This window comes from Oncorhynchus mykiss, chromosome 9, assembly GCF_057628025.1.
Source record: "Oncorhynchus mykiss isolate SJ-2025 chromosome 9, ASM5762802v1, whole genome shotgun sequence".
In the NCBI taxonomy this organism is placed as follows: domain Eukaryota; kingdom Metazoa; phylum Chordata; class Actinopteri; order Salmoniformes; family Salmonidae; genus Oncorhynchus; species Oncorhynchus mykiss.
Window position 1 is genome coordinate 9137093 of NC_143030.1, and position 27500 is coordinate 9164592.

Here is a 27500-nt window from a genome sequence, read left to right on the forward strand (position 1 = left end):
TTTCTCTCCTGTCAGGTGTGACAGGGTGGGGATTTGGATCCTTTCTCTCCTGTCAGGTGTGACAGGGTGGGGATTTGGATCCTTTCTCTCCTGTCAGGTGTGACAGGGTGGGGATTTGGATCCTTTCTCTCCTGTCAGGTGTGACAGGGTGGGGAATTGGATCCTTCCTCTCCTGTCAGGTGTGACAGGGTGGGGATTTGGATCCTTTCTCTCCTGTCAGCTGTGACAGGGTGGGGATTTGGATCCTTCCTCTCCTGTCAGGTGTGACAGGGTGGGTGGGGATATGGATCCTTTCTCTCCTGTCAGGTGTGACAGGGTGGGGATTTGGATCCTTCCTCTCCTGTCAGGTGTGACAGGGTGGGGAATTGGATCCTTCCTCTCCTGTCAGGTGTGACAGGGTGGGGATTTGGATCCTTCCTCTCCTGTCAGGTGTGACAGGGTGGGTGGGGATATGGATCCTTTCTCTCCTGTCAGGTGTGACAGGGTGGGGATTTGGATCCTTTCTCTCCTGTCAGGTGTGACAGGGTGGGGATATGGATCCTTTCTCTCCTGTCAGGTGTGACAGGGTGGGGATTTGGATCCTTTCTCTCCTGTCAGGTGTGACAGGGTGGGTGGGGATATGGATCCTTTCTCTCCTGTCAGGTGTGACAGGGTGGGGATTTTGATCCTTTCTCTCCTGTCAGGTGTGACAGGGTGGGGATTTGGATCCTTTCTCTCCTGTCAGGTGTGACAGGGTGGGGATTTGGATCCTTTCTCTCCTGTCAGGTGTGACAGGGTGGGGATTTGGATCCTTTCTCTCCTGTCAGGTGTGACAGGGTGGAGATATGGATCCTTCCTCTCCTGTCAGGTGTGACAGGGTGGAGATATGGATCCTTCCTCTCCTGTCAGGTGTGAAGCCAAGGGGAGAGTTGGATCCTTCCTCTCCTGTCAGGTGTGACAGAGTGGGGATATGGATCCTTCCTCTCCTGTTAGGTGTGACAGGGTGGAGATATGGATCCTTCCTCTCCTGTCAGGTGTGACAGGGTGGGGATATGGATCCTTCCTCTCCTGTTAGGTGTGACAGGGTGGAGATATGGATCCTTCCTCTCCTGTCAGGTGTGACATTCTGACCCCCTTCCTCCCTTCCTCCAACCCCCATTCTGACCCCCTCTCTTTCTTCCTCCAACGTCCCATTCTGACCCCCTTCCTCCCTTCCTCCAACCCCCATTCTGACTCCCTCCCTCCATCCCCCATTCTGACTCCCTCCCTCCCTTCCTCCAACCCCCATTCTGACTCCCTTCCTCCCTTCCTCCCTTCCTCCAACCCCCATTCTGACTCCCTTCCTCCCTCCCTCCCTCCCTCCCCTCTCATCTGTAAATGATTGTGTAAACATCTCTCCATGCCATTCCTCATTACACATTTTTGCCTCCCGTCTCCTCCCTCTCCCCTTCACCCTCTCCTCCCTCTCCCCTTCTGCCTATCCTCCCTCTCCCCTTCACCCTCTCCTCCCTCTCCCCTTCTGCCTCTCCTCTCCTCCCTCTCCCCTTCACCCTCTCCTCCCTCTCCCCTTCACCCTCTCCTCCCTCTCCCCTTCTGCCTCTCCTCTCCTCCCTCTCCCCTTCACCCTCTCCTCCCTCTCCCCTTCACCCTCTCCTCCCTCTCCCCTTCTGCCTCTCCTCTCCTCCCTCTCCCCTTCACCCTCTCCTCCCTCTCCCCTTCACCCTCTCCTCCCTCTCCCCTTCTGCCTCTCCTCTCCTCCCTCTCCCCTTCTTCCTTTCCTCTCCTCCCTCTCCCCTTCTGCCTCTCCTCTCCTCCATCTCCCCTTCTGCCTCTCCTCTCCTCCCTCTCCCCTTCAGCCTCCCCTCTCCTCCCTCTCCCCTTCACCCTCTCCTCTCCTCCCTCTCCCCTTCACCCTCTCCTCTCCTCCCTCTCCCCTTCTGCCTCTCCTCTCCTCCATCTCCCCTTCTGCCTCTCCTCTCATCCCTCTCCCCTTCAGCCTCCCCTCTCCTCCCTCTCCCCTTCACCCTCTCCTCTCCTCCCTCTCCCCTTCTACCTCTTCTCTCCTCCCTCTCCCCTTCTGCCTCTCCTCTCCTCCATCTCCCCTTCTGCCTCTCCTCTCCTCCATCTCCCCTTCTGCCTCTCCTCTCCTCCCTCTCCCCTTCTGCCTCTCCTCTCCTCCCTCTCCCCTTCTGCCTCTCCTCTCCTCCATCTCCCCTTCTGCCTCCCCTCCCCTCTCCTCCCTCTCCCCTTCAGCCTCCCCTCTCCTCCCTCTCCCCTTCACCCTCTCCTCCCTTCTGGGCTCCCGAGTGGTGCAGCGGTCTATGGAGCTGCATCTCAGTGATCAGTCATCTCAGAGGCGTCATTACAGACCTTGGTTCGATTCTAGGCTGTATCACACCAGGCTGTGACTGGGAGTCCCTTAGGGCGACGCACAATTGGCCCAGTGTCGTCCGGGTTTGGCCTGGGGGTAGGCCATCATTGTAAATAAGAATTTGTTCTAAACTGACTTGCCCAGTAAATGGTTAAATAAAGGTTAAACACCCGTACCCTCTTCACCCTCTCAACAGGAAGTCATTTCCCTAGAAAGACTGACTGGAGGAATTATAACACGAGCTGATAGACAGGCAGACTGCAGTAGGACCCAGCTGATAGACAGGCAGACTGCAGTAGGAACGAGCTAATAGACAGGCAGACAGCAGTAGGACCCAGCTGATTGACAGGCAGACTACAGTAGGAACCAGCTGATAGACAGGCAGACTGCAGTAGGACCCAGCTGATAGACAGGCAGACTGCAGTAGGAACCAGCTGATAGACAGGCAGACTGCAGTAGGACCCAGCTGATAGACAGGCAGACTGCAGTAGGATCCAGCTGATAGACAGGCAGACTAAGGTTGTAGCTTTCATTTGTTTGGATTTCAATCGATCAATCGGTTAGTCAGTCGGTAAATTAATAAATCGTCATCTTAGCTATCGATCAATCTGACTAATCGAGTTCAATACACCAACAGACATTTTAGAATGGGCTCTGATTAGTATATAGAGGCAATCTCCATACTGATTGACAGGGCCGTGGGCCAATCACATACCAGTGTCGAGTTTGGTTCCTTTGGTGCAGGCCACCATGGCTCCCATGCTGGGCTGTGACGTCATCCCTGCCATGGAGTCCACCTTCGACAACATATTAATAGTTAGTGCGTGTGTGTGTGCGCGTGCGTGCGTGCATGCGTGCGTATGTGTGTGTGTGTGTGTGTGTGCGTTACCCACCGCGACATCCACTACGTCGGCCCCGGCCTCAGCGCAGGCCAGCATAGCGGCTACTCCAGCCCCCGCTGTGTCGTGTGTGTGGACGTGGATGGGAACGTCAGGATAACGATCACGCAGGGCACTGATCAGGATACGGCTGGACTCCGGCTTCAACAGACCGGCCATGTCCTGGAGAGGACAGATGGAGGGATGAAGAGGTAGAGAGAGAGAAAGAGAAGGAGAGAAGTAGAGAGGGATGAAGAGGTAGAGGGAGAGAAAGAGAAGGAGAGAAGTAGATGAATAGAGAGCTAGATTGAAGGGCAGTGGTCGTTTCTCTGTTAGAGCTGTTTCTGCTTTGTCTGGTAACTGTCTGGTAACTGTCAGGTAACTGTCTAGTAACTGTCAGGTAACTGTCAGGTAACTGTCAGGTAACTCTCTAGTAACTGTCTGGTAACTGTCTAGTAACGGTCAGGTAACTGTCTAGTAACTCTCTAGTAACTGTCAGGTAACTGTCTAGTAACTGTCAGGTAACTCTCTAGTAACTGTCAGGTAACTGTCTAGTAACTGTCTAGTAATTCTCTAGTAACTGTCTGGTAACTGTCTGGTAACTGTCTAGTAACTGTCAGGTAACTGTCATGGTAACTGTCTGGTAACTGTCAGGTAACTCTCTAGTAACTCTCAAGTAACTGTCTAGTAACTGTCAGGTAACTGTCAGGTAACTGTCAGGTAACTCTAGTAACTGTCAAGTAACTGTCATGTAACTGTCTAGTAACTCTCTAGTAACTGTCAGGTAACTGTCAAGTAACTGTCTGGTAACTGTCTGGTAACTGTCTGGTAACTGTCTGGTAACTCTCTGGTAATTGTCAAGTAGCTGACTGAAAAAACTGTCTGATTTGAAATCAAGGTAGGCCAGTCAGATCTGGAGAGAACCAATGGCTGTTATCTGTTCTTGTTGGTACATTTCTTGAATGGGGCATGCTTATTTCAGATGGTGAGGAAGGCCTTTAAAAAAAATAACCAGGCATCCTCTACTGACGGGATGAGATCAATATCCTTCCAGGATACCCCGGCCAGGTCGATTAGAAAGGCCTGCTCGCTGAAGTGTTTCAGGGAGCTTTTGACAGTGATGAGTGGAGGTTGTTTGACCGCGGACCCATTACAGATGCAGGCAATGAGGCAGTGATTGCTGAGATCTTGGTTGAAGACAGCAGAGAGATGGGTGAAAAGGGAGAGGGCAAGTTGGTTAGGATGATATCTATGAGGGTGCCCGTGTTTAAGGCTTTGGGGTGGTACCTGGTAGGTTCATTGATCATTTGTGTGAGATTGATGGCATCAAGCTTAGATTGTAGGATGGCTGGGGTGTTAAGCATGTTCCAGTTTAGGTCGCCTAGCAGCACGAGCTCTGAAGCTAGATGGGGGCAATCAGTTCACATATGGTGTCCAGAGCACAGCTGGGGCAGAGGGTGGTCTATAGCAGGCGGCAACGGTGAGAGACTTGTTTTTAGAGAGGTGGCTTTTTAAAAGTAGAAGATCAAATTGTTTGGGTACAGACCTGGATAGTAGGACAGAACTCTGCAGGCTATCTTTGCAGTAGATTGCAACAACGCCCCCTTTGGCAGTTCTATCTTGACGGAAAATGTTGTAGTTAGGGATGAAGAATTCAGAATTTTTGGTGGTCTTCCTAAGCCATGATTCAGACGGAGATAGCTCCGGAATAAATTATGTTTGCTCCGGGATCGACGTAAGCCAATAGTCACACGGATAGCAGCTAGTTAGCTGCGAGATCCAGGTATAAATGTCCAGAGCTTGCGGTTGAAATCCGGGGATATGGAGAGAAAAATAGGTCCGGTATGTTCTGGTCTGAGTCGCATTGTACAAAACTGGCGATAGCTTTTCTAGCTTTAGGATAGCTGATGACCACAAACCGTGGTTCGCTGAATACTAACGTTATCCAGTAAACTGACTAGCTTCTGGTTAGCTTCTGACTAGCTTCTGGCTTCTATTATGGATTTTAGATTTGAGGTAAATCTTATTTTTCTTAAATTGGTGAGGCTGGTTGCAGGAAAGTGATTTGAAGTTGAGTTTTTGGAAAATAAAATATATAAAAAATATGCGAAGAAAATATGTAAATATATATATACACGGGACACGACAAGACGAGGACAAAGGACGTCTGACTGCTATGCTTATCTTGGTAACATCTATAACATATTGGTATTGGTATATTGTGTGTGTAGATATGCGTGTCAGTAAAAGTCACCTTGATACAGAGTACGTGAGTCCCAGCCTTCATCAGTTCCTCAGTCAGCTTAACATAGTACGCCAGGGAGTACTTCTGTCTCATGGGGTCTGATACGTCTCCTGTGTAGGAGATAGCAGCCTCCACCACCCCTCCTGCCCTGTGGATGACGAAGGTTGACGATGATGATGTCAGCGTTAAATATAGACGTGGCTACAATACGATGTACCTACTGTATTTTGACATGCAGTATCACATCACGGAGACAAAACGACACACGCGCGCGGTGATGTGAGGAGGGCTAACTCTTTGTTCGTTAGGGACAGTCTGGACGGTACGGTCAACCTACCTGCCGGCGGCTTCCATGCCCAGTATCATGTTAGGGAGGTAGTTGAGACTGTCAAATACACGGAATATATCCATGCCGTTCTCCTTCGCCACCTCACAGAACCTGGGGAGAGAGGAAGAGAGAGGAAGAAAGAGGAAGAAAGAAGAAGATAGAGGAAGAGAGAGAGAGAGAGAGAGAGATAGATATAGAGAGGAAAGAGAGATAGATAGATAGATAGATAGATAGATAGATAGATAGATAGATAGATAGATAGATAGATAGATAGATAGATAGATAGATAGATAGATAGATAGATAGATACATGGGGGAAGGGGGGTTGAAAGGCGGATGAGGAAGAGGGTAAATAGATCAGTGTACCATCAAATTCTGAGGAAGGATGTTGATCTGTGAGGTCTGTTGTCAGGTACGTTTGTGTGTGGTCTTGTAGGGTAGTTGGTGTGTGTGTCTGTGTGTCTGTGTGTCTGTGTGTGTGTGTCATCACCGATAGGGTGACAAACACACACACACACACAGTTCCTATAATACTAGCTACGGTCAGTATTCATATAAACCCACCTCAACCACTCTAGTAAACATGCATATTGGATATATTAGCAGGGGTGTTGTTAGGACCGAGACAAAACTGTGCCAATATATGCTCCAAACACCGGTTTCGATGGCATTATCTCTTTTATACAACGTTATTTTTGATGAATTTATTCTTACTATTTAATCTCGTCTCTTAGGTTTTGGCCTTTCTAGGGAGTTTTTCCTAGCCACCGTGCTTCTACACCTGCATTGCTTGCTGTTTGGGGTTTTAGGCTGGGTTTCTGTACAGCACTTTGAGTTATCAGCTGATGTACGAAGGGCTATATGAATACATTTGATTTGATTTGATTTTTATTTTTTTTGTATGATATAGTCCGGAAACACAAATATAGGGTTGCAACCCAAAGCAGGCTGGTCGTTTGTTCTATTGGTTCGGTTGGCATCAGAGACGCGACCCAGTCAGTCTTTGTTCTGTATCTATGGACACGACCCAGTCAGTCTTTGTTCTGTATCTATGGACACGACCCAGTCAGTCTTTGTTCTGTATCTATGGATGAGACCCAGTCAGTCTTTGTTCTGTATCTATGGACACGACCCAGTCAGTCTTTGTTCTGTATCTATGGACACGACCCAGTCAGTCTTTGTTCTGTATCTATGGACGCGACCCAGTCAGTCTTTGTTCTGTATCTATGGACACGACCCAGTCAGTCTATGTTCTGTATCTGTGGACACGACCCAGTCAGTCTATGTTCTGTATCTATGGACGCGACCCAGCCAGTCTTTGTTCTGTATCTATGGACACGACCCAGTCAGTCTTTGTTCTGTATCTATGGACACGACCCAGTCAGTCTATGTTCTGTATCTATGGACACGACCCAGTCAGTCTTTGTTCTGTATCTATGGGAGGGGGTACCCAGTCAGTCTATGTTCTGTATCTATAGACACGACCCAGTCAGTCTATGTTCTGTATCTATGGGAGGGGGTACCCAGTCAGTCTATGTTCTGTATCTATGGACACGACCCAGTCAGTCTTTGTTCTGTATCTATGGACACGACCCAGTCAGTCTTTGTTCTGTATCTATGGGAGGGGGTACCCAGTCAGTCTATGTTCTGTATCTATGGACACGACCCAGTCAGTCTTTGTTCTGTATCTATGGACACGACCCAGTCAGTCTTTGTTCTGTATCTATGGGAGGGGGTACCCAGTCAGTCTATGTTCTGTATCTGTGGACACGACCCAGTCAGTCTTTGTTCTGTATCTATGGACACGACCCAGTCAGTCTATGTTCTGTATCTATGGACACGACCCAGTCAGTCTTTGTTCTGTATCTAGGGACACGACCCAGTCAGTCTTTGTTCTGTATCTAGGGACACGACCCAGTCAGTCTTTGTTCTGTATCTATGGACACGACCCAGTCAGTCTATGTTCTGTATCTATGGACACGACCCAGTCAGTCTTTGTTCTGTATCTATGGACGAGACCCAGTCAGTCTATGTTCTGTATCTATGGACACGACCCAGTCAGTCTATGTTCTGTATCTATGGACACGACCCAGTCAGTCTTTGTTCTGTATCTATGGACGAGACCCAGTCAGTCTTTGTTCTGTATCTATGGACACAACCCAGTCAGTCTTTGTTCTGTATCTATGGACGAGACCCAGTCAGTCTTTGTTCTGTATCTATGGACACGACCCAGTCAGTCTTTGTTCTGTATCTATGGACACGACCCAGTCAGTCTATGTTCTGTATCTATGGACACGACCCAGTCAGTCTTTGCTCTGTATCTATGGACACGACCCAGTCAGTCTTTGTTCTGTATCTATGGGAGGGGGTACCTAGTCAGTTGTACAACCGAATGCATTCAACTGAAATGTGTCTTTACGTATTTAACCCAAACCCCTCTGAATCAGAGTTAGGTTGTGTGTGTGTGTGTGTGTCCTCTCACTTGAACACTGCGTTATCAGGGTAGTTAGTGTATCCTACTGCGTTAGCTCCTCTCAGTAACATCTGAAAGGGAACGTTGGGTACTAAGGTTCTCAGCTCCTGGAGTCTCTTCCAGGGACACTCATAGAGGAATCGCATGGCCACGTCAAATGTAGCTCCTACACACTCACACACACACACACACACACACACACACACACACACACACACACACACACACACACACACACACACACACACACACACACACACACACACACACAGAGAGAGAGAGAGAGAGAGTTTCAGTTACACCATCTCCACAGTCTACAGTGAAGCCATGCAGATACCGCAGGGAAGGATCATTTAGGTCATGTCATCAGAAAGCCATCAGAGAGCCAGAGAGGGTCAGAGATTTGGGTCGGATCCCAAAATGGCACCCTATTCCCTTTGTAGTGCACTTCTTTTAACCAGGGTCCATAGAGCTCTAGTGCACTATGTAAGAAGAAGGGTGTAATTTGGAACGCAACCCAAAGAGTAAGTATTGAAGGAGATTAATAAGTATAAGTATTGAAGGAGATTAATAAGTATAAGTATTGAAGGAGATTAATAAGTATAAGTATTGAAGGAGATTAATAAGTATAAGTATTGAAGGAGATAATAAGTATAAGTATTGAAGGAGATTAATAAGTATAAGTATTGAAGGAGATAATAAGTATAGTATTGAAGGAGATAATAAGTATAAGTATTGAAGGAGATTAATAAGTATAAGTATTGTAGGAGATTAATAAGTATAAGTATTGAAGGAGATTAATAAGTATAATATTGAAGGAGATTAATAAGTATAAGTATTGAAGGAGATTAATAAGTATAAGTATTGAAGGAGATTAATAAGTATAAGTATTGAAGGAGATTAATAAGTATAAGTATTGAAGGAGATAATAAGTATAGTATTGAAGGAGATAATAAGTATAAGTATTGAAGGAGATCAATAAGTATAAGTATTGAAGAAGATTAATAACTATAAGTATTGAAGGAGATTAATAAGTATAAGTATTGAAGGAAATTAATAAGTATAAGTATTGAAGGAGATTAATACATATATGTATTGAAGGAGATTAATAAGTATAAGTATTGAAGAAGATTAAAAAGTATAGTATTGAAGGAGATAATAAGTATAAGTATTGAAGGAGATTAATAAGTATAAGTATTGAAGGAGATTAATAAGTATAAGTATTGAAGGAGATAATAAGTATAGTATTGAAGGAGATAATAAGTATAAGTATTGAAGGAGATCAATAAGTATAAGTATTGAAGGAGATAATAAGTATAAGTATTGAAGGAGATTAATAAGTATAAGTATTGAAGGAGATTAATAAGTATAAGTATTGAAGGAGATTAATAAGTATAAGTATTGAAGGAGATTAATAAGTATAAGTATTGAAGGAGATAATAAGTAGAAGTATTGAAGGAGATTAATAAGTATAAGTATTGAAGGAGATAATAAGTATAAGTATTGAAGGAGATTAATAAGTATAAGTATTGAAGAAGATTAACAAGTATAGTATTGAAGGAGATAATAAGTATAAGTATTGAAGGAGATACTAAGTATAAGTATTGAAGGAGATTAATAAGTATAAGTATTGAAGGAGATTAATAAGTATAAGTATTGAAGGAGATTAATAAGTATAAGTATTGAAGGAGATTAATAAGTATAAGTATTGAAGGAGATAATAAGTATAAGTATTGAAGGAGATTAATAAGTATAAGTATTGAAGGAGATAATAAGTATAAGTATTGAAGGAGATTAATAAGTATAAGTATTGAAGAAGATTAACAAGTATAGTATTGAAGGAGATAATAAGTATAAGTATTGAAGGAGATTAATAAGTATAAGTATTGAAGGAGATTAATAAGTATAAGTATTGAAGGAGATAATAAGTATAGTATTGAAGGAGATAATAAGTATAAGTATTGAAGGAGATCAATAAGTATAAGTATTGAAGAAGATTAATAAGTATGAGTATTGAAGGAGATTAATAAGTATAAGTATTGAAGGAAATTAATAAGTATAAGTATTGAAGGAGATTAATAAGTATAAGTATTGAAGGAGATAATAAGTATAAGTATTGAAGGAGATTAATAAGTATAAGTATTGAAGGAGATAATAAGTATAAGTATTGAAGGAGATTAATAAGTATAAGTATTGAAGAAGATGAACAAGTATAGTATTGAAGGAGATAATAAGTATAAGTATTGAAGGAGATTAATAAGTATAAGTATTGAAGGAGATTAATAAGTATAAGTATTGAAGGAGATAATAAGTATAGTATTGAAGGAGATAATAAGTATAAGTATTGAAGGAGATCAATAAGTATAAGTATTGAAGAAGATTAATAAGTATGAGTATTGAAGGAGATTAATAAGTATAAGTATTGAAGGAAATTAATAAGTATAAGTATTGAAGGAGATTAATACGTATAAGTATTGAAGGAGATTAATAAGTATAAGTATTGAAGGAGATTAATAAGTATAAGTATTGAAGGAGATTAATAAGTATAAGTATTGAAGGAAATTAATAAGTATAAGTATTGAAGGAGATTAATACGTATAAGTATTGAAGGAGATTAATAAGTATAAGTATTGAAGGAGATTAATAAGTATAAGTATTGAAGGAAATTAATAAGTATAAGTATTGAAGGAAATTAATAAGTATAAGTATTGAAGGAGATTAATAAGTATAAGTATTGAAGGAGATTAATAAGTATAAGTATTGAAGGAGATTAATAAGTATAAGAATTGTAGACAGTAGAAAGTAGGGCTCTGGTTTGTGTACTAACTCTACAGGGAGATAAAACATGAGTTGTATTTAGTTTTCACTGTTTTCTCTGTTCAAATACAAGCTGTTGTGGAGAGAAAGACAGAAATAGGGAGAAAGAGAGAGAGAGAGAAAGAAAAGAGAGAGAAAAGAGAGAGAAAAGAGAGAGAAAGATGTGAGGAGAAAGAGAGAGATGGGGAATAAGGGAGGGAGAGAGAGAAAAGAGAGAGAAAAGAGAGAGATAGATGAAAAGGGAGACAGAGAGAGAAAAGAGAGGGAAAGATGTGAGGAGAAAGAGAGAGATGGGGAATAAGGGAGGGAGAGAGAGAGAAAAGAGAGAGAAAAGAGAGAGATAGATGAAAAGGGAGATAGAGAGAGAAAAGAGAGAGAAAATAGAGAGATGGAGGAAAAGGGAGATAGAGAGAGAAAAGAGAGAGAAAAGAGAGAGATGGAGGAAAAGGGAGATAGAGAGAGAGACAGAAAGGCTTTTCAGAGGCCTTTGAAACTCCCGCTGCTCAGAGATCAATACAGTATTAGAAGTGCTTGTTTCAAAAAAGCCTCAATTTGGCATGAGGGTCTGCTATACAAATTGTTGGAAAGTGGTGTTAAGGGAAAAACATACAACATTATAAAATCCATGGACACAAACAACAAGGGCAAAAATCAAACTATTCTTTCCACAGGGCCGTGGGGCGAGACAGGGAAACAACTTATAGCCCCACCCTCTTCAACAAATATATCAACAATTTGGCACGGGCACTAGAAAAGTCTGCAGCACCCGGCCTCACCCTACTAGAATCTGAAGTCAAATGTCTACTGTTTGCTGATGATCTGGTGCTTCTGTCACCAACCAAGGAGGGCCTATAGCAGCACCTAGATCTTCTGCACAGATTCTGTCAGACCTGGGCCTTGACAGTAAAACTCAGTAAGACCAAAATAATGGTGTTCCAAAAAAGGTCCAGTTCCCAGGACCACAAATACAAATTCCACCTAGACACTGTTGCCCTAGAGCACACAAAAAACGATATATACCTCGGCCTAAACATCAGTGCCACAGGTAACTTCCACAAAGCTGTGAACGATCTGAGAGACAAGGCAAGAAGGGCATTCTATGCCATCAAAAGGAACATAAAATTAAACATACCAATTAGGATCTGGCTAAAAAATACTTGAATCAGTCATAGAGCCCATTGCCCTTTATGGTTGTGAGGTCTGGGGTCCGCTCACCAATCAAGAATTCTCCAAATGGGACAAACACAAAAATTGAGACTCTGCATGTATAATTTTGCATAAATATCCTCTGTGCACAACTTAAAACCCAAAATGATGCATGCAGAGCAGAATTAGGCAGATACTCGCTAATTATCAAAATCCAGAAAAGAGCCGTTAAATTCTACAACCACCCAAACATTCCTTAATAACAAAGCCATCACAAACAGAGAGATGAACCTGGAGAAGAGTCCCCCTAAGCAAGCTGGTCCTGGGGCTCTGTTCACAAACACAAACACACCCTACAGAGCCCCAGGACAGAAGAACAATTAGACCCAACCAAATCATGAGAAAACAAAAAGATAATTACTTGACACATTGGAAAGAATTAACAAAAAAACAGAGCAAACTAGAATGCTATTTGGCCCTAAACGGAGAGTACACAGGGGCAGAATACCTGACCACTGTGACTGACCCGAAATTAAGGAAAGCTTTGACTATGTACAGACTCAGTGAGCATAGCCTTGCCATTGAGAAAGGCCGCCGTAGGCAGACATGGCTCTCAAGAGAAGACAGGCTATGTGCTCACTGCCCACAAAATGAGGTGGAAACTGAGCTGCACTTCCTAACCTCCTGCCCAATGTATGACCATATTAGAGACACATATTTCCCTCAGATTACACAGATCTACAAAGAATTCAAAAACAAATCCAATTTTGATAAACTCCCATATCTACTGGGTGAAATACCACAGTGTTCCATCACAGCAGCAAGATGTGTGACCTGTTGCCACGAGAAAAGGGCAACCAGTGAAGAACAAACACCATTGTAAATACAACCCATATCTATGTTTATTTATTTTCCCTTTTGTATTTGAACTATTTGCACATAATATGACATTTTGGAACTTTTGTTAATTTTGTTATTGTTTATTTCATTTTTGTTTATTATCTAGTTCACTTGCTTGTGCAATGTAAACATATGTTTCCCCCATGCCAATAAAGCAACACTGTCTGAAATTGAATTAAGAGAGAGAGACATCTCTCTCTCTCTCCCTCTATCCAACTGTCTCTCTCTCTCTCCCTCTATCCAACTGTCTCTCTCTCTCTCCCTCTATCCAACTCTCTCTCTCTCTCTCTCTCTCTCTCTCTCTCTCTCTCTCTCTCTCTCTCTCTCTCTCTCTCTCTCTCTCTCTCTCTCTCTCTCTCTCTCTCTCTCTCTCTCTCTCTCTCTCTCTCTCTCTCTCTCTCTCTCTCTCTCTATCCAACTCTCTCTCTCTCTCTCTCTCTCTCTCTCCCTCTATCCAACTCTCTCTCTCTCTCTCTCTCTCCCTCTATCCAACTCTCTCTCTCTCTCTCTCTCTCTCCCTCTATCCATCTCTCTCTCTCTCTCTCTCTCTCTCTCTCTTCTCTCTCTCTCTATATATATATAGACAAGACAGAGAGAGACTTAGAGATGTTAATAACCAGTACCCCATTTACTCATAAACAGATAAATGTTATTAGCCTGTGCCCCATTTACTCATAAACAGATAAATGTTATTAGCCAGTACCCCATTTACTCATAAACAGATAAATGTTATTAGCCAGTACCCCATTTACTCATAAACATATCAACATTTTTAACCAGTACCCCATTTACTCATAAACATATCAACGTTTTTAACCAGTACCCCATTTACTCATAAACATATCAACGTTTTTAACCAGTACCCCATTTACTCATAAACATATCAACGTTATTAACCAGTACCCCATTTACTCATAAACATATCAACGTTTTTAACCAGTACCCCATTTACTCATAAACATATCAACGTTTTTAACCAGTACCCCATTTACTCATAAACATATCAACGTTTTTAACCAGTACCCCATTTACTCATAAACATATCAACGTTTTTAACCAGTTTGTAAACTCAAGCCTCAGTCTCGCTGCCAACATCCCCTCCGGCATGCAGACCTCAGCTATGACCTTCCTCAGTAGGCCAGATGATCGGATTCCCGCTCGTTCTCCCAGCTCCTCCAACGATCTGCTCCTGCTCCGCATCAGATGACCCAGCTTGGTACACCCCACGCCTAACAGGCATGAACGTAGTCTGGCTGAACCCAGAGCACGGGACTGGATGGCAGTGTTATGAAAAAGAGGCTCTTCAAAAAAGCCACATCCCTGGTGGCGTGCCGGCCTTACAGGACAAGTTGAAAACTCTCCAAGCCTGCATAACAGACTCATAAAATTGGGTCAGGCCAGACAAATCACCCCCCTCCAGCTTTTAGAGGAAAAGGTGCTTGTCTAAGCCCAAACAGCCCGCTCTCCTCATCAGTGTGTAGTCTGTGTCGACCCAGCTAGAACCATCACTGTACAATAGTCTCTGGGCTGCTTGAAGCCGGAAAGCCATGATCCTGGAGGAAATGTCCACCAGGCCTTGTCCTCGTGCAGTGGCAGACACGGAGCTTTAATCCAATCTTGTCCAGACCAGAAGAAATTAACAAGGGTCCTGTGAAGCTCTTGTATCAGACCCCTCGGTGGCTGTAAAATCATTAGTCTGTGTCACAGGTTAGAGGCAGCTAGATGATTGGCTACAAGCACCCTTCCCCTTTAAGACAGCTGTTGTAGCACCCATTTCCACCTTGACAATCTGACACACACCTTCTCCACTGCACCCTTCCAGTTATACTTTTGAAAGACATCAGAGCCCTTGAAAAAAGTATTGGCTGCCATCTCTGCCCCACTGAATCCCCCCTGGTAACCATGGAGCAGATCCTATCTGAATCCCCCTGGTAACCGTGGAGTGGATCCTATCTGAATCCCCCTGGTAACCATGGAGCAGATCCTATCTGAAGCTCCCCTGGTAACCATGGAGTGGATCCTATCTGCATCCCCCCTGGTAACCATGGAGCGGATCCTATCTGAATCCAACCTGGTAACCATGGAGCGGATCCTATCTGAATCCCCCCTGGTAACCATGGAGTGGATCCTATCTGAATCCCCCTGGTAACCATGGAGCAGATCCTATCTGAAGCTCCCCTGGTAACCATGGAGCGGATCCCATCTGAATCCCCCCTGGTAACCATGGAGCGGATCCTATCTGAATCCCCCCTGGTAACCATGGAGCAGATCCTATCTGAAGCTCCCCTGGTAACCATGGAGCAGATCCTATCTGAAGCCCCCCTGGTAACCATGGAGCAGATCCTATCTGAAGCTCCCCTGGTAACTTTGGAGCGGATCCTATCTGAATCCCCCCTGGTAACCATGGAGCGGATCCTATCTGAATCCCCCCTGGTAACCATGGAGCAGATCCTATCTGAAGCTCCCCTGGTAACCATGGAGCAGATCCTATCTGAAGCCCCCCTGGTAACCATGGAGCAGATCCTATCTGAAGCCCCCCTGGTAACCATGGAGCGGATCCTATCTGAATCCCCCCTGGTAACCATGGAGCAGATCCTATCTGAAGCTCCCCTGGTAACCATGGAGCAGATCCTATCTGAAGCCCCCCTGGTAACCATGGAGCAGATCCTATCTGAAGCTCCCCTGGTAACCATGGAGCAGATCCTATCTGAAGCCCCCCTGGTAACCATGGAGCAGATCCTATCTGAAGCCCCCCTGGTAACCATGGAGCAGATCCTATCTGAAGCCCCCCTGGTAACCATGGAGCGGATCCTATCTGAATCCCCCCTGGTAACCATGGAGCGGATCCTATCTGAAGCTCCCCTGTTAACCATGGAGCAGATCCTATCTGAAGCCCCCCTGGTAACCATGGAGCGGATCCTATCTGAAGCTCCCCTGGTAACCATGGAGCAGATCCTATCTGAATCCCCCTGGTAACCGTGGAGTGGATCCTATCTGAATCCCCCTGGTAACCATGGAGCAGATCCTATCTGAAGCTCCCCTGGTAACCATGGAGTGGATCCTATCTGCATCCCCCCTGGTAACCATGGAGCGGATCCTATCTGAATCCCCCCTGGTAACCATGGAGCGGATCCTATCTGAATCCCCCCTGGTAAACATGGAGCGGATCCTATCTGAATCCCCCCTGGTAACCATGGAGCGGATCCTATCTGAATCCCCCCTTGTAACCATGGAGCGGATCCTATCTGAATCCCCCCTGGTAACCATGGAGTGGACCCTATCTGAAGCCCCCCTGGTAACCATGGAGTGGACCCTATCTGAAGCCCCCCTGGTAACCATGGAGTGGACCCTATCTGAAGCCCCCCTGGTAACCATGGAGTGGACCCTATCTGAAGCCCCCCTGGTAACCATGGAGTGGACCCTATCTGAAGCCCCCCTGGTAACCATGGAGTGGACCCTATCTGAAGCCCCCCTGGTAACCATGGAGTGGACCCTATCTGAATCCCCCCTGGTAACCATGGAGCAGATCCTATCTGAAGCTCCCCTGGTAACCATGGAGTGGACCCTATCTGAAGCCCCCCTGGTAACCATGGAGCAGATCCTATCTGAAGCTCCCCTGGTAACCATGGAGCGGATCCTATCTGAATCCCCCCTGGTAACCATGGAGCAGATCCTATCTGAAGCCCCCCTGGTAACCATGGAGTGGACCCCCCCAACAGCCTAAAAGTGCTTATAAAACTCAGATGGTAAACCATCGATGCCAGGGGCTCGGCCTGATGAGAGCTGTGTAACTGCTGTGGACAGCTTCCCGCAGGGTGAAGTCAGAGTCCAAGGCGACTCTCTGCTCAGGGCTCAACTTTGTAACAACTGTTTAGCACACAGAGACTCACAATGCTCCAGCAGTATACTGTTGACAAAACACACGTATTTGGGCTGTAGAAGTCAACCTCATTAGTCTCATCACTTCCCAACCTCCCAACATTGTCTCAAGGACTCCAAGTTCCATTTAATAACTCATTTTTCCTAAAACAACAAACACTTTTCACAAAACATGACATCATGTAACAATTTAACATAAAACAATGCCAATAAGATGACGACCTTCGTGGACAGGACAAGTGAATATCAACAGACACATTATGGTGATCAGATAAACCCACCTTCCAACCCTACTACAGTAGTGATCAGATACATACCACCTGTCTAACCTTCCAACCCTACTACAGTAGTGATCAGATACATACAACCTGTCTAACCTTCCAACCCTACTACAGTAGTGATCAGATACATAGAACCTGTCTAACCTTCCAACCCTACTACAGTAGCGATCAGATACATACAACCTGTCTAACCTTCCAACCCTACTACAGTAGTGATCAGATACATACCACCTGTCTAACCTTCCAACCCTACTACAGTAGTGATCAGATACATACAACCTGTCTAACCTTCCAACCATACTACAGTAGTGATCAGATACATACCACCTGTCTAACCTTCCAACCCTACTACAGTAGAGCTCAGATACATACCACCTGTCTAACCTTCCAACCCTACTACAGTAGAGATCAGATACCTACAACCTGTCTAACCTTCCAACCCTACTACAGTAGTGATCAGATTCATACAACCTGTCTAACCTTCCAACCCTACTACAGTAGCGATCATGTCTAATCTTACTACACTGACACGACCTTCATTAACCTTTAGCCATGTGTACTTCCTAACTTTAGCATTCCTTACTCTCCACCTATCAGAAAGCTCAAACTCAGTTAATAGACCAGACAGACAAGTAGCTGACCGCAGGTGAGGTTCTTCAGCAGTGCGATCAGCAGTAAAATCCACTGTACAGTTCCAGTCCCTCCCGTATTCCTCTCCCTTCCCCCTGCTAATTCCTGTCTCTTCCCCCTGCTATTCCTCTCCCTCCCCCTCTTATTCCTCTCCCTCCCCCTCTTATTCATCTCCTTCCCCCTCTTATTCCTGTCCCTTCCCCCTCTTATTCCTCTTCCTCCCCCTCTTATTCCTGTCCCTCCCCCTCTTATTCCTGTCCTTCCCTCTCTTATTCCTGTCCCTTCCCCCTGCTATTCCTCTCCCTCCCCCTCTTATTCCTCTCCCTCCCCCTCTTATTCCTGTCCCTCCCCCTCTTATTCCTGTCCCCCCTCTTATTAATGTCCCTCCCCCCTCTTATTAATGTCCCTCCCCCCTCTTATTCCTGTCCCCCCCTCTTATTCCTGTCCCTCCCCCTCTTATTCCTGTCCATTCCCCTCTTATTTATGTCCCTCCCCCTCTTATTCATGTCCCTCCCCCTCTTATTCCTGTCCCTTCCCCTCTTATTCCTGTCCCTCCCCCTCTTATTCCTGTCCATCCCCCTCTTATTCCTGTCCCTCCCCCTCTTATTCCTGTCCTTCCCCCTCTTATTCCTGTCCCTCCCCCTCTTATTCCTGTCCCTCTCCCTCTTATTCCTGTCCTTCCCCCTCTTATTCCTGTCCCTCCCCCTCTTATTCCTGTCCCCCCCTCTTATTAATGTCCCTCCCCCCTCTTATTAATGTCCCTCCCCCCTCTTATTCCTGTCTCTTCCCCTCTTATTCCTGTCCATTCCCCTCTTATTTATGTCCCTCCCCCTCTTATTCATGTCCCTCCCCCTCTTATTCCTGTCCCTTCCCCTCTTATTCCTGTCCCTCCCCCTCTTATTCCTGTCCCTCCCCCTCTTATTCCTGTCCCTCCCCCTCTTATTCCTGTCCTTCCCCCTCTTATTCCTGTCCCTTCCCCTCTTATTCCTGTCCTTCCCCCTCTTATTCCTGTCCCTCCCCCTCTTATTCCTGTCCCTCCCCCTCTTATTCCTGTCCCTCCCCCTCTTATTCCTGTCCTTCCCCCTCTTATTCCTGTCCCTCCCCCTCTTATTCCTGTCCCTCCCCCTCTTATTCCTGTCCCTCCCCCTCTTATTCCTGTCCCTCCTCCTCTTATTTCTGTCCCTCCCCCTCTTATTAATGTCCCAGAGAAACCAGACAAAGAGAAAAAAGACACCCTGTGAAGCATGATCATCATCATCGTTTTTATTTTCTCTTAACCTGACCACGTTTCCCGCCACCTTTTGTTGCCGTGACAGCAGTAACACATTTCCTCAAGTGGAAACGCTTCTTCACACTCAACTGGTCTAACCCCATCGTCTTCTGTAACACCACAGCTGACCTCACAAACTTATCAACATCAAAAACATCTGCCAATTTGACAGATTTCAAAAGTCTGATCCAGGATCACATTTATCTCCTCTAGATTGTAAATTGAATCGTCACCAGCTAGTGTCGTATCAGGAGAGATATCCATATCCTTCTCCTGATCCTCCTCAACTGAGGCCACAGACCCCTGACTCCCCTCACCTCAACTGAGGCCACAGACCTCTGACTCCCCTCACCTCAACTGAGGCCACAGACCTCTGACTCCCCTCACCTCAACTGAGGCCACAGACTTCTGACTCCCCTCACCTCAACTGAGGCCACAGACCTCTGACTCACCTCAACTGAGGCCACAAGACCCCTGACTCCCCTCACCCCAACTGAGTCCACAGACCCCTGACTCCCCTCACCTCAACTGAGGCCACAGACCCCTGACTCCCCTCACCTCAACTGAGGCCACAGACCCCTGACTCCCCTCACCTCAACTGAGGCCACAGACCCCTGACTCGCCTCAGCCACATCCCTCTCAACACTCTCCACTTGCACCCCATCACTCGTACCGGGCACCTCCTCCACTACCTGAAAGATAAGCTTCACCTGAACCCCCTCCTGTACCCCATTACTCATACTGGGCACCTGCTCACCAGTCTGAGGAACTGGCTCTTCAGATCCATCCTTACCTTCTACAACAATATATTTTTTTAATATCATAACGTTTCCCTCTAATACAAGTTGCAACTCCGTGCCCTCAACACGGATAACTTGTTCCTCAGCAACAGGTGCTTTTGGCTGCTCTACCTCTGTCGGCCCACCTCTCCTTACATCTGTGGGCCCAGGCGTTACGAGGCCCACCTCTCCTTACATCAGTGGGCCCAGGCGTTACGAGGCCCACCTCTCCTTACATCAGTGGGCCCAGGCGTTACGGGGCCCACCTCTCCTTACATCAGTGGGCCCAGGCGTTACGAGGCCCAGCTCTCTCTACATCAGTGGGCCCAGGCGTTAAGAGGCCCACCTCTCCTTACATCAGTGGGCCCAGGCGTTACGAGGCCCAGCTCTCTCTACATCAGTGGGCCCAGGCGTTACAAGGCCCACCTCTCCCTACATCAGTGGGCCCAGGCGTTACGAGGCCCACCTTGACTACCCGTACTAGCATAAACCATATACAGACTTTTGTCAAACTAGATTTTAAACGATAACACTAAAGTCTGCTCCGGTGAGTCCCAAAACACAAACATCTGTCGCCAAAATAACATTACCTGTTTCAGAGCCGGGTGTTTGAAACGACATAACCTGATTCAGAGCCGGGTGTTTGAAACGACATAACCTGTTTCAAAGCCAGGTGTTTGCAAACCAACGGGACAATCTTAATTGAACTTGCAAACTTCCCAAACCCCAATAACTCGCGCTCCAACAGCTGATTGGGAATAAACGGAGGTACATTCTAAATTGTTACCCTTGTTGACAGAGAAATAAGTGGTGTAACTTGAATAAACATTAAGAATTACACCATGCTCAACCATCTGATCAACCAGACGCTCTTCTTTAAGAAGTACACCATGCTCAACCATCCGATCAACAAGACACTCTTCTTTAAGAAGTACACCATGCTCAACCATCCGATCAACAAGACACTCTTCTTTAAGAAGTACACCATGCTCAACCATACATTCTACAAGACACTCTTCTTTAAGAAGTACACCATGCTCAACCATACGATCAATAAGAAAAACCACCACCACTTTATTCACCCGTGACGCATAAGCAACATTTTCATATCCTACTTCCTCTCCTACGACGACCAGAAACTCCTTCACGGTGGCAGTAGCTTCAGTAACTCAACTAAAGCCGTGCCGAAGTGACAGGGACGACGTCCCCATGTGGGTCGCCACCCACCGCCAAACTCAGGGTAACTTCTATCACGAAAAACAATATACTTAATTCTACCACAACAAATAAATAAAAATAATGATAACCTTAATCATGCATCGTCATCAGCAAAAAGGGAAACCACCAAGAAACAAGAGAAAACACAGGATATATAAATATACTCACAACTCCCAGCATGCACCTAACACTCCCAGCATGCAGAGAGAGACAAAGAGACAGAGAGACAGAGATAGAGACAGGGAGAGAGACAGAGAGACAGAGACAGAGAGAGAGAGAGAGAGAGAGAGAGAGAGAGAGAGACAGAGACAGAGAGAGAGAGAGACAGAGAGAGAGAGAGAGAGAGAGAGAGAGAGAGAGACAGAGAGACAGAGAGACAGAGATAGAGACAGGGAGAGAGAGAGAGAGACAGAGACAGAGACAGAGAGAGAGAGAGAGAGAGAGAGAGAGAGAGAGAGAGAGAGAGAGAGAGAGAGAGAGAGAGAGAGAGAGAACAGGTAGACAGAGAGAGAGAGAGAGAGAGACAGAGAGACAGAGATAGAGACAGGGAGAGAGACAGAGAGACAGAGACAGAGAGACAGAGAGACAGAGAGAGAGAGAGAGAGAGAGAGAGAGAGAGAGAGAGAGAGAACAGGTAGACAGAGAGAGAGAGAGAACAGGTAGACAGAGACAGTAAAAGACAGATAAAGACAGTCTCACCTCCCCAGTTCTCCAGGCTGAACAGGTTGTTGAAGCTATGTGATACGTAAGGTGCTATCTTCTTCAGGTCGTGAGTGCGCACCCTGGTGGCCAGGAGGGACTGTTGACCAGGAAAAAGAAGACTACAGTTGAAGAGGTTAAGTGCCTTGCATCTACAGTGTCATCTCACTCTGCACGAAATGTTGGGATTTGAATCGACAACCCTCCGGTTGCTGGCCCACTGCTCTAACCGTCTAGGCTACCTACAATCCAACTACCATCTGGGATCCATAGTGCAGCCCTGATACTTTCCACCGATGTCTGTGTGCGTACGTTTCTATGCGTCTGGGCCCAATCTTGGATCTACAGTGTTACCTACCAGATGGGTGTCCATGAACAGTAGACCAGGGTGGGCTCTAACCTCTAACCTCTAACCTCTATGTTACCTACCTGGTGGGCGTCCCTGAAGGTGGTGTCCATGAGCAGTAGACCAGGCTGGGCTCTAACCTCTAACCTCTAACCTCTAACCTCTATGTTACCTACCTGGTGGGCGTCCCTGAAGGTGGTGTCCATGAGCAGTAGACCAGGGTGGGCTCTAACCTCTAACCTCTAACCTCTAACCTCTATGTTACCTACCTGGTGGGCATCCCTGAAGGTGGTGTCCATGAGCAGTAGACCAGGGTGGGCTCTCACTGCCTTGGCAAAGCCCTCTGGACCCTCACGGAGCAGGACGTCACGGAACCCTAACGACGGCTCACCTTGAGGAGGGGGAGGAGTGGGATGGAGGGGGAGTTTCAATACATGTTGGTTTCAATCAATCAATCAATCAATTAATCACAGAAACCCACAGGAGAGTCACCTTGTAGGGATAGGTTACAAAATGGAAAGAAGAAAAAGAGAGACAGAGAGGAGGGGTGAATGAGAGGAGAGGAGAGGAGAGGAGAGGTGAAGGAGAGAAGAGGAGAGGAGAGGAGAGGAGAGGAGGGGTGAATGAGAGGAGAGGAGAGGAGAGGTGAAGCAGAGGAGAGGAGAGGAGAGGAGAGGAGAGGTGAAGGAGAGAAGAGGAGAGGAGAGAAGAGGAGAGGAGAGGAGAGGAGAGGTGAAGGAGAGAAGAGGAGAGGAGAGGAGGGGTGAATGAGAGGAGAGGAGAGGAGAGGTGAAGCAGATGAGAGGAGAGGAGAGGAGAGGAGAGGAGAGGAGAGGAGAGGAGAGGAGAGGAGAGGAGAGGAGAGGAGAGGAGAGGTGAATGAGAGGAGAGGAGAGGAGAGGTGAAGCAGAGGAGAGGAGGGGAGAGGAGAGGAGAGGAGAGGAGAGGAGAGGAGAGGAGGGGTGAATGAGAGGAGAGGAGAGGAGAGGAGGGGTGAATGAGAGGAGAGGAGAGGAGAGGAGGCAGCTAATACAAAACTGAATAAACAATCACAGAACGCCTGTGTGTGTGTGTGCATATGTGCATGTGTGTGTGTGTGCATGTGTGTGTGTTTGTGTGTGTGCTTGTGTGTAAGTGGGTCACATCTCTAGTAGTTGATCTCGTTGGTACGTGCATGTGCTTGTCTCTTTGCCTACTACACACATGACTTAGAACCAGAGTGAGTTATTCCTTTTTTCTCTCTCTCTCTTTCTCTCTCTCTCTCTACCCAGGGTAATAAACCCATCTAATCTCTCTCCTCACATCCCTCCGTTTGCCAAATTAAAGAAGGGATCTGAGCACAATACACAAATAATACCATTAGCAAGCTAGGTGTGTGTGCGTGCGTGTGTGTGTGTGTGAGTGTGTGTGTGGGTGTGTGAGTGTGTGAGCGTGTGTGTGTGGGTGTGTGTGTGTGTGTGTGTGTGTGTGTGTGTGAGAGAGAGTGAGTGTGTGAGTTTGTGTGTGTGTGTGTGTGTGTGTGTGTGTGTGTGTGTGTGTGTGTGTGTGTGTGCGTGCGTGCGTGCGTGCGTGCGTGCGTGCGTGCGTGCGTGCGTGCGAGCGAGCGAGCGAGCGAGCGAGTGTGTGAGTGAGTGAGTGTGTGTGTGTGTGTGTGTGTGTGTGAGTGTGTGTGTGTGTGGGTGTGTCAGAGATAGAGGAGGATAACGATACAGGTGTAGGATATTAATTTGAGCCAGTTTGCAACAGCAGGATAATAATCCTACAGCAGAATGTGGATTATACAACGCATTCGCAAAATATTTAAACCGCTTCCCTTTTTACACAATTTGTTATGTTACAACCTTATTCAAAAATGGCTTTAATATTTTTTTTAAATCGTCATGAATATACGCACAATATCAATAAATAATAAAAATCAATCAAAAATCAAAAATCACAAAGTGAAAACAGGTTTTTAGATTATGTTAGCAAATGTATAGATTATATATATATATATATATATATATATATTATACTGTATATATATATATATATTTTTACATAATTCAGACCATTTCATATTATATTATATTCATAAAATTGATCTCAGGTGCTTCCTGTTTCCGTTGATCATCCCTGAGATGTTTCTCCAACTTGATTGGAGTCCACCTGTGGTAAATTCAATTGCTTGGACATGATTTGAAAAGGCACACACCTGTCTATATAAGGTCCCACCGTTGACAGTGCATGTCAGAGCAAAAACCAAGTCATGAGGTTGAAGGAGAGAGCGCCGAGACTGGATTGTGTCGAGGCACAGATCGGGGGAAGGGTACCAAAAAATGTCCCCAAGAACACAGTGGCCTCCATCATTCTTAAAGGGAAGAAGTTTGGAACCACAAAGACTCTTCCTAGAGCTGGCCGCCCGGCCAAACTGAGCAATTAGGGGAGAGAAGGGCCTTGGTCAGGGAGGTGACCAAGAACCCGATGGTCACTCTGGACAGAGCTCCAGAGTTCCTCTGTGGAGATGGGAGAACCTTCCAGAAGGACAACCATCTCTGCAGCACTCCACCAATCCGGCCTTTATGGCAGAGTGGCCAGACGGAAGCCACTCCTCAGTAAAAGGCACATGACATGACGGCCCACTTGGAGTTTTACCTTGAGAAACAAGAATCTCTGGTCTGATGAAATCAAGATTGAACTCTTTGGCCTGAATGCCGAGAGTCATGTCTGGAGGAAACCATACAATTCCCAGCATGCACCAAAAGCTCCCAGCATGCACCATCCCTACGGTAAAGCATAACATGTTTAAAATGTCCTCTCAAAGACATGACTAAAAATGCACATAGACACACTTGCAAACTCATTACAACACATACAATTCCCAGCATGCACCAAAAAACACCCAGCATGCACCATCCACACATCACACAGCAGGTAGCATTCCTTTCAGCATTGGACATTTTTCCATGAACTAAGAATTCGACCAGATTGATTCAACTCCGACACAGACAGTTACTGGTTTTCTAGTGATGAGTTCTGACTAATAACAATAATGGCTAATTATCAGGTATCCTATGGAAATATTGACTGCCGTACTGCTGGTTTCTACACCAGAAGTTAATGGGTATCTGTAAGAGGAATGTATATAGTGGAGGTTAAATTAGCTTGGAATGTATTGAGGGAAGGAAATGCCATCACATGTTGGCAGGTACTGATGGAGAGATGTGTTTTTTTTGTGAGAAATGGGGAGAGGGGAGGGTTGGGGGAGGATTGAGTTCACGAGGTCAAGGTCACATGAAGGGAGAAGGAACAGTTTATTGCCCGCATCACTTAATTTCCTGCTTAGCAATAAAGATGTCATGTTTACAGAGGACGTCACCCAAATTGGGGGATATATGCTACCACTGATGGAACCAGGTCTTTCTCTTATGTGATGTTTTTTAGACATTTTTCCACATTTATTGAAAATGAAATGACGTAAGGGATGGAACGAGGCGTGAAAGCGTTAATGGGTTGAAATATTTATTTAATATATTTAATATTTAATTTAATTTAATATTTTTAAAATATGTTTAAAATGTCCTCTCAAAGACATGACTATGATTTGGGGTTGAAGACAGATTCTGAATGATCTTTTGGAAAAGCATGTTATATCAGAAAAGTAATTAACTATAAGCTTGGGTTACTACAGTATGCAGATCTAATAATTGTATCCATTAGAAAGAAACATAGTAACCGAACTGCTGTTTCCTGTATAATAGGCCCAATACACCCAATACACCCAATACACCCAATAGGCCCAATACACCCAATACACCCAATACACCCAATAGGCCCAATACACCCAATACACCCAATAGGCCCAATAGGCCCAATACACCCAATAGGCCCAATACACCCAATAGGCCCAATACACCCAATAGGCCCAATACACCCAATACACCCAATACGCCTAATAGGCCCAATACACCCAATACACCCAATACACCCAATACACCCAATACACCCAATACACCCAATACACCCAATAGGCCCAATACACCCAATACACCCAATACACCCAATACACCCAATACACCCAATATACCCAATACACCCAATACACCCAATACGCCCAATAGGCCCAATAGGCCCAATACACCCAATACACCCAATACACCCAATAGGCCCAATACACCCTATACACCCAATAGGCCCAACAGGCACAATACGCCCAATACACCCAATAGGCCCAATAGGCCCAATAGGCCCAATACACCCAATAGGCCCAATAGGCCCAATACACCCAATACACCCAATACACCCAATAGGCCCAATACACCCAATACACCCAATAGGCCCAATAGGCCCAATACACCCAATAGGCCCAATACACCCAATAGGCCCAATACACCCAATAGGCCCAATACACCCAATACACCCAATAGGCCCAATACACCCAATACACCCAATACACCCAATAGGCCCAATACACCCAATACACCCAATAGGCCCAATAGGCCCAATACACCCAATAGGCCCAATACACCCAATAGGCCCAATACACCCAATAGGCCCAATACACCCAATAGGCCCAATACACCCAATACACCCAATACACCCAATACGCCTAATAGGCCCAATACACCCAATACACCCAATACACCCAATACACCCAATACACCCAATAGGCCCAATACACCCAATACACCCAATACACCCAATACACCCAATACACCCAATATACCCAATACACCCAATACACCCAATACGCCCAATAGGCCCAATAGGCCCAATACACCCAATACACCCAATACACCCAATAGGCCCAATACACCCAATACACCCAATAGGCCCAACAGGCACAATACGCCCAATACACCCAATAGGCCCAATAGGCCCAATAGGCCCAATAGGCCCAATACACCCAATAGGCCCAATACACCCAATAGGCCCAATACACCCAATACGCCCAATAGGCCCAATACGGCCAATACACCCAATACACCCAATACACCCAATACACCCAATAGGCCCAATACGCCCAATACACCCAATACGCCCAATACGCCCAATACACCCAATACGCCCAATACGCCCAATACGCCCAATACACCCAATACGCCCAATACGCCCAATAGGCCCAATAGGCCCAATACGCCCAATACGCCCAATACGCCCAATACACCCAATACACCCAATACACCCAATACGCCCAATACGCCCAATACGCCCAATAGGCCCAATACACCCAATACACCCAATACACCCAATAGGCCCAATACACCCAATAGGCCCAATAC

General features: G+C 45.9%; 1 protein-coding gene across 1 annotated transcript in view; it reads right to left on the minus strand.

Annotated features, from left to right (window-relative positions):
* Window positions 1-27500, minus strand: part of LOC110518778 (pyruvate carboxylase, mitochondrial) — a 484892-nt gene that overhangs the window by 47989 nt on the left and 409403 nt on the right. Inside the window, 7 exon segments of the mRNA XM_090183451.1 lie at window positions 3066-3147; window positions 3244-3411; window positions 5483-5621; window positions 5811-5912; window positions 8284-8440; window positions 21894-21993; window positions 22509-22630. Of these exon segments, the coding sequence (XP_090039577.1) occupies window positions 3066-3147; window positions 3244-3411; window positions 5483-5621; window positions 5811-5912; window positions 8284-8440; window positions 21894-21993; window positions 22509-22630 (870 nt within the window).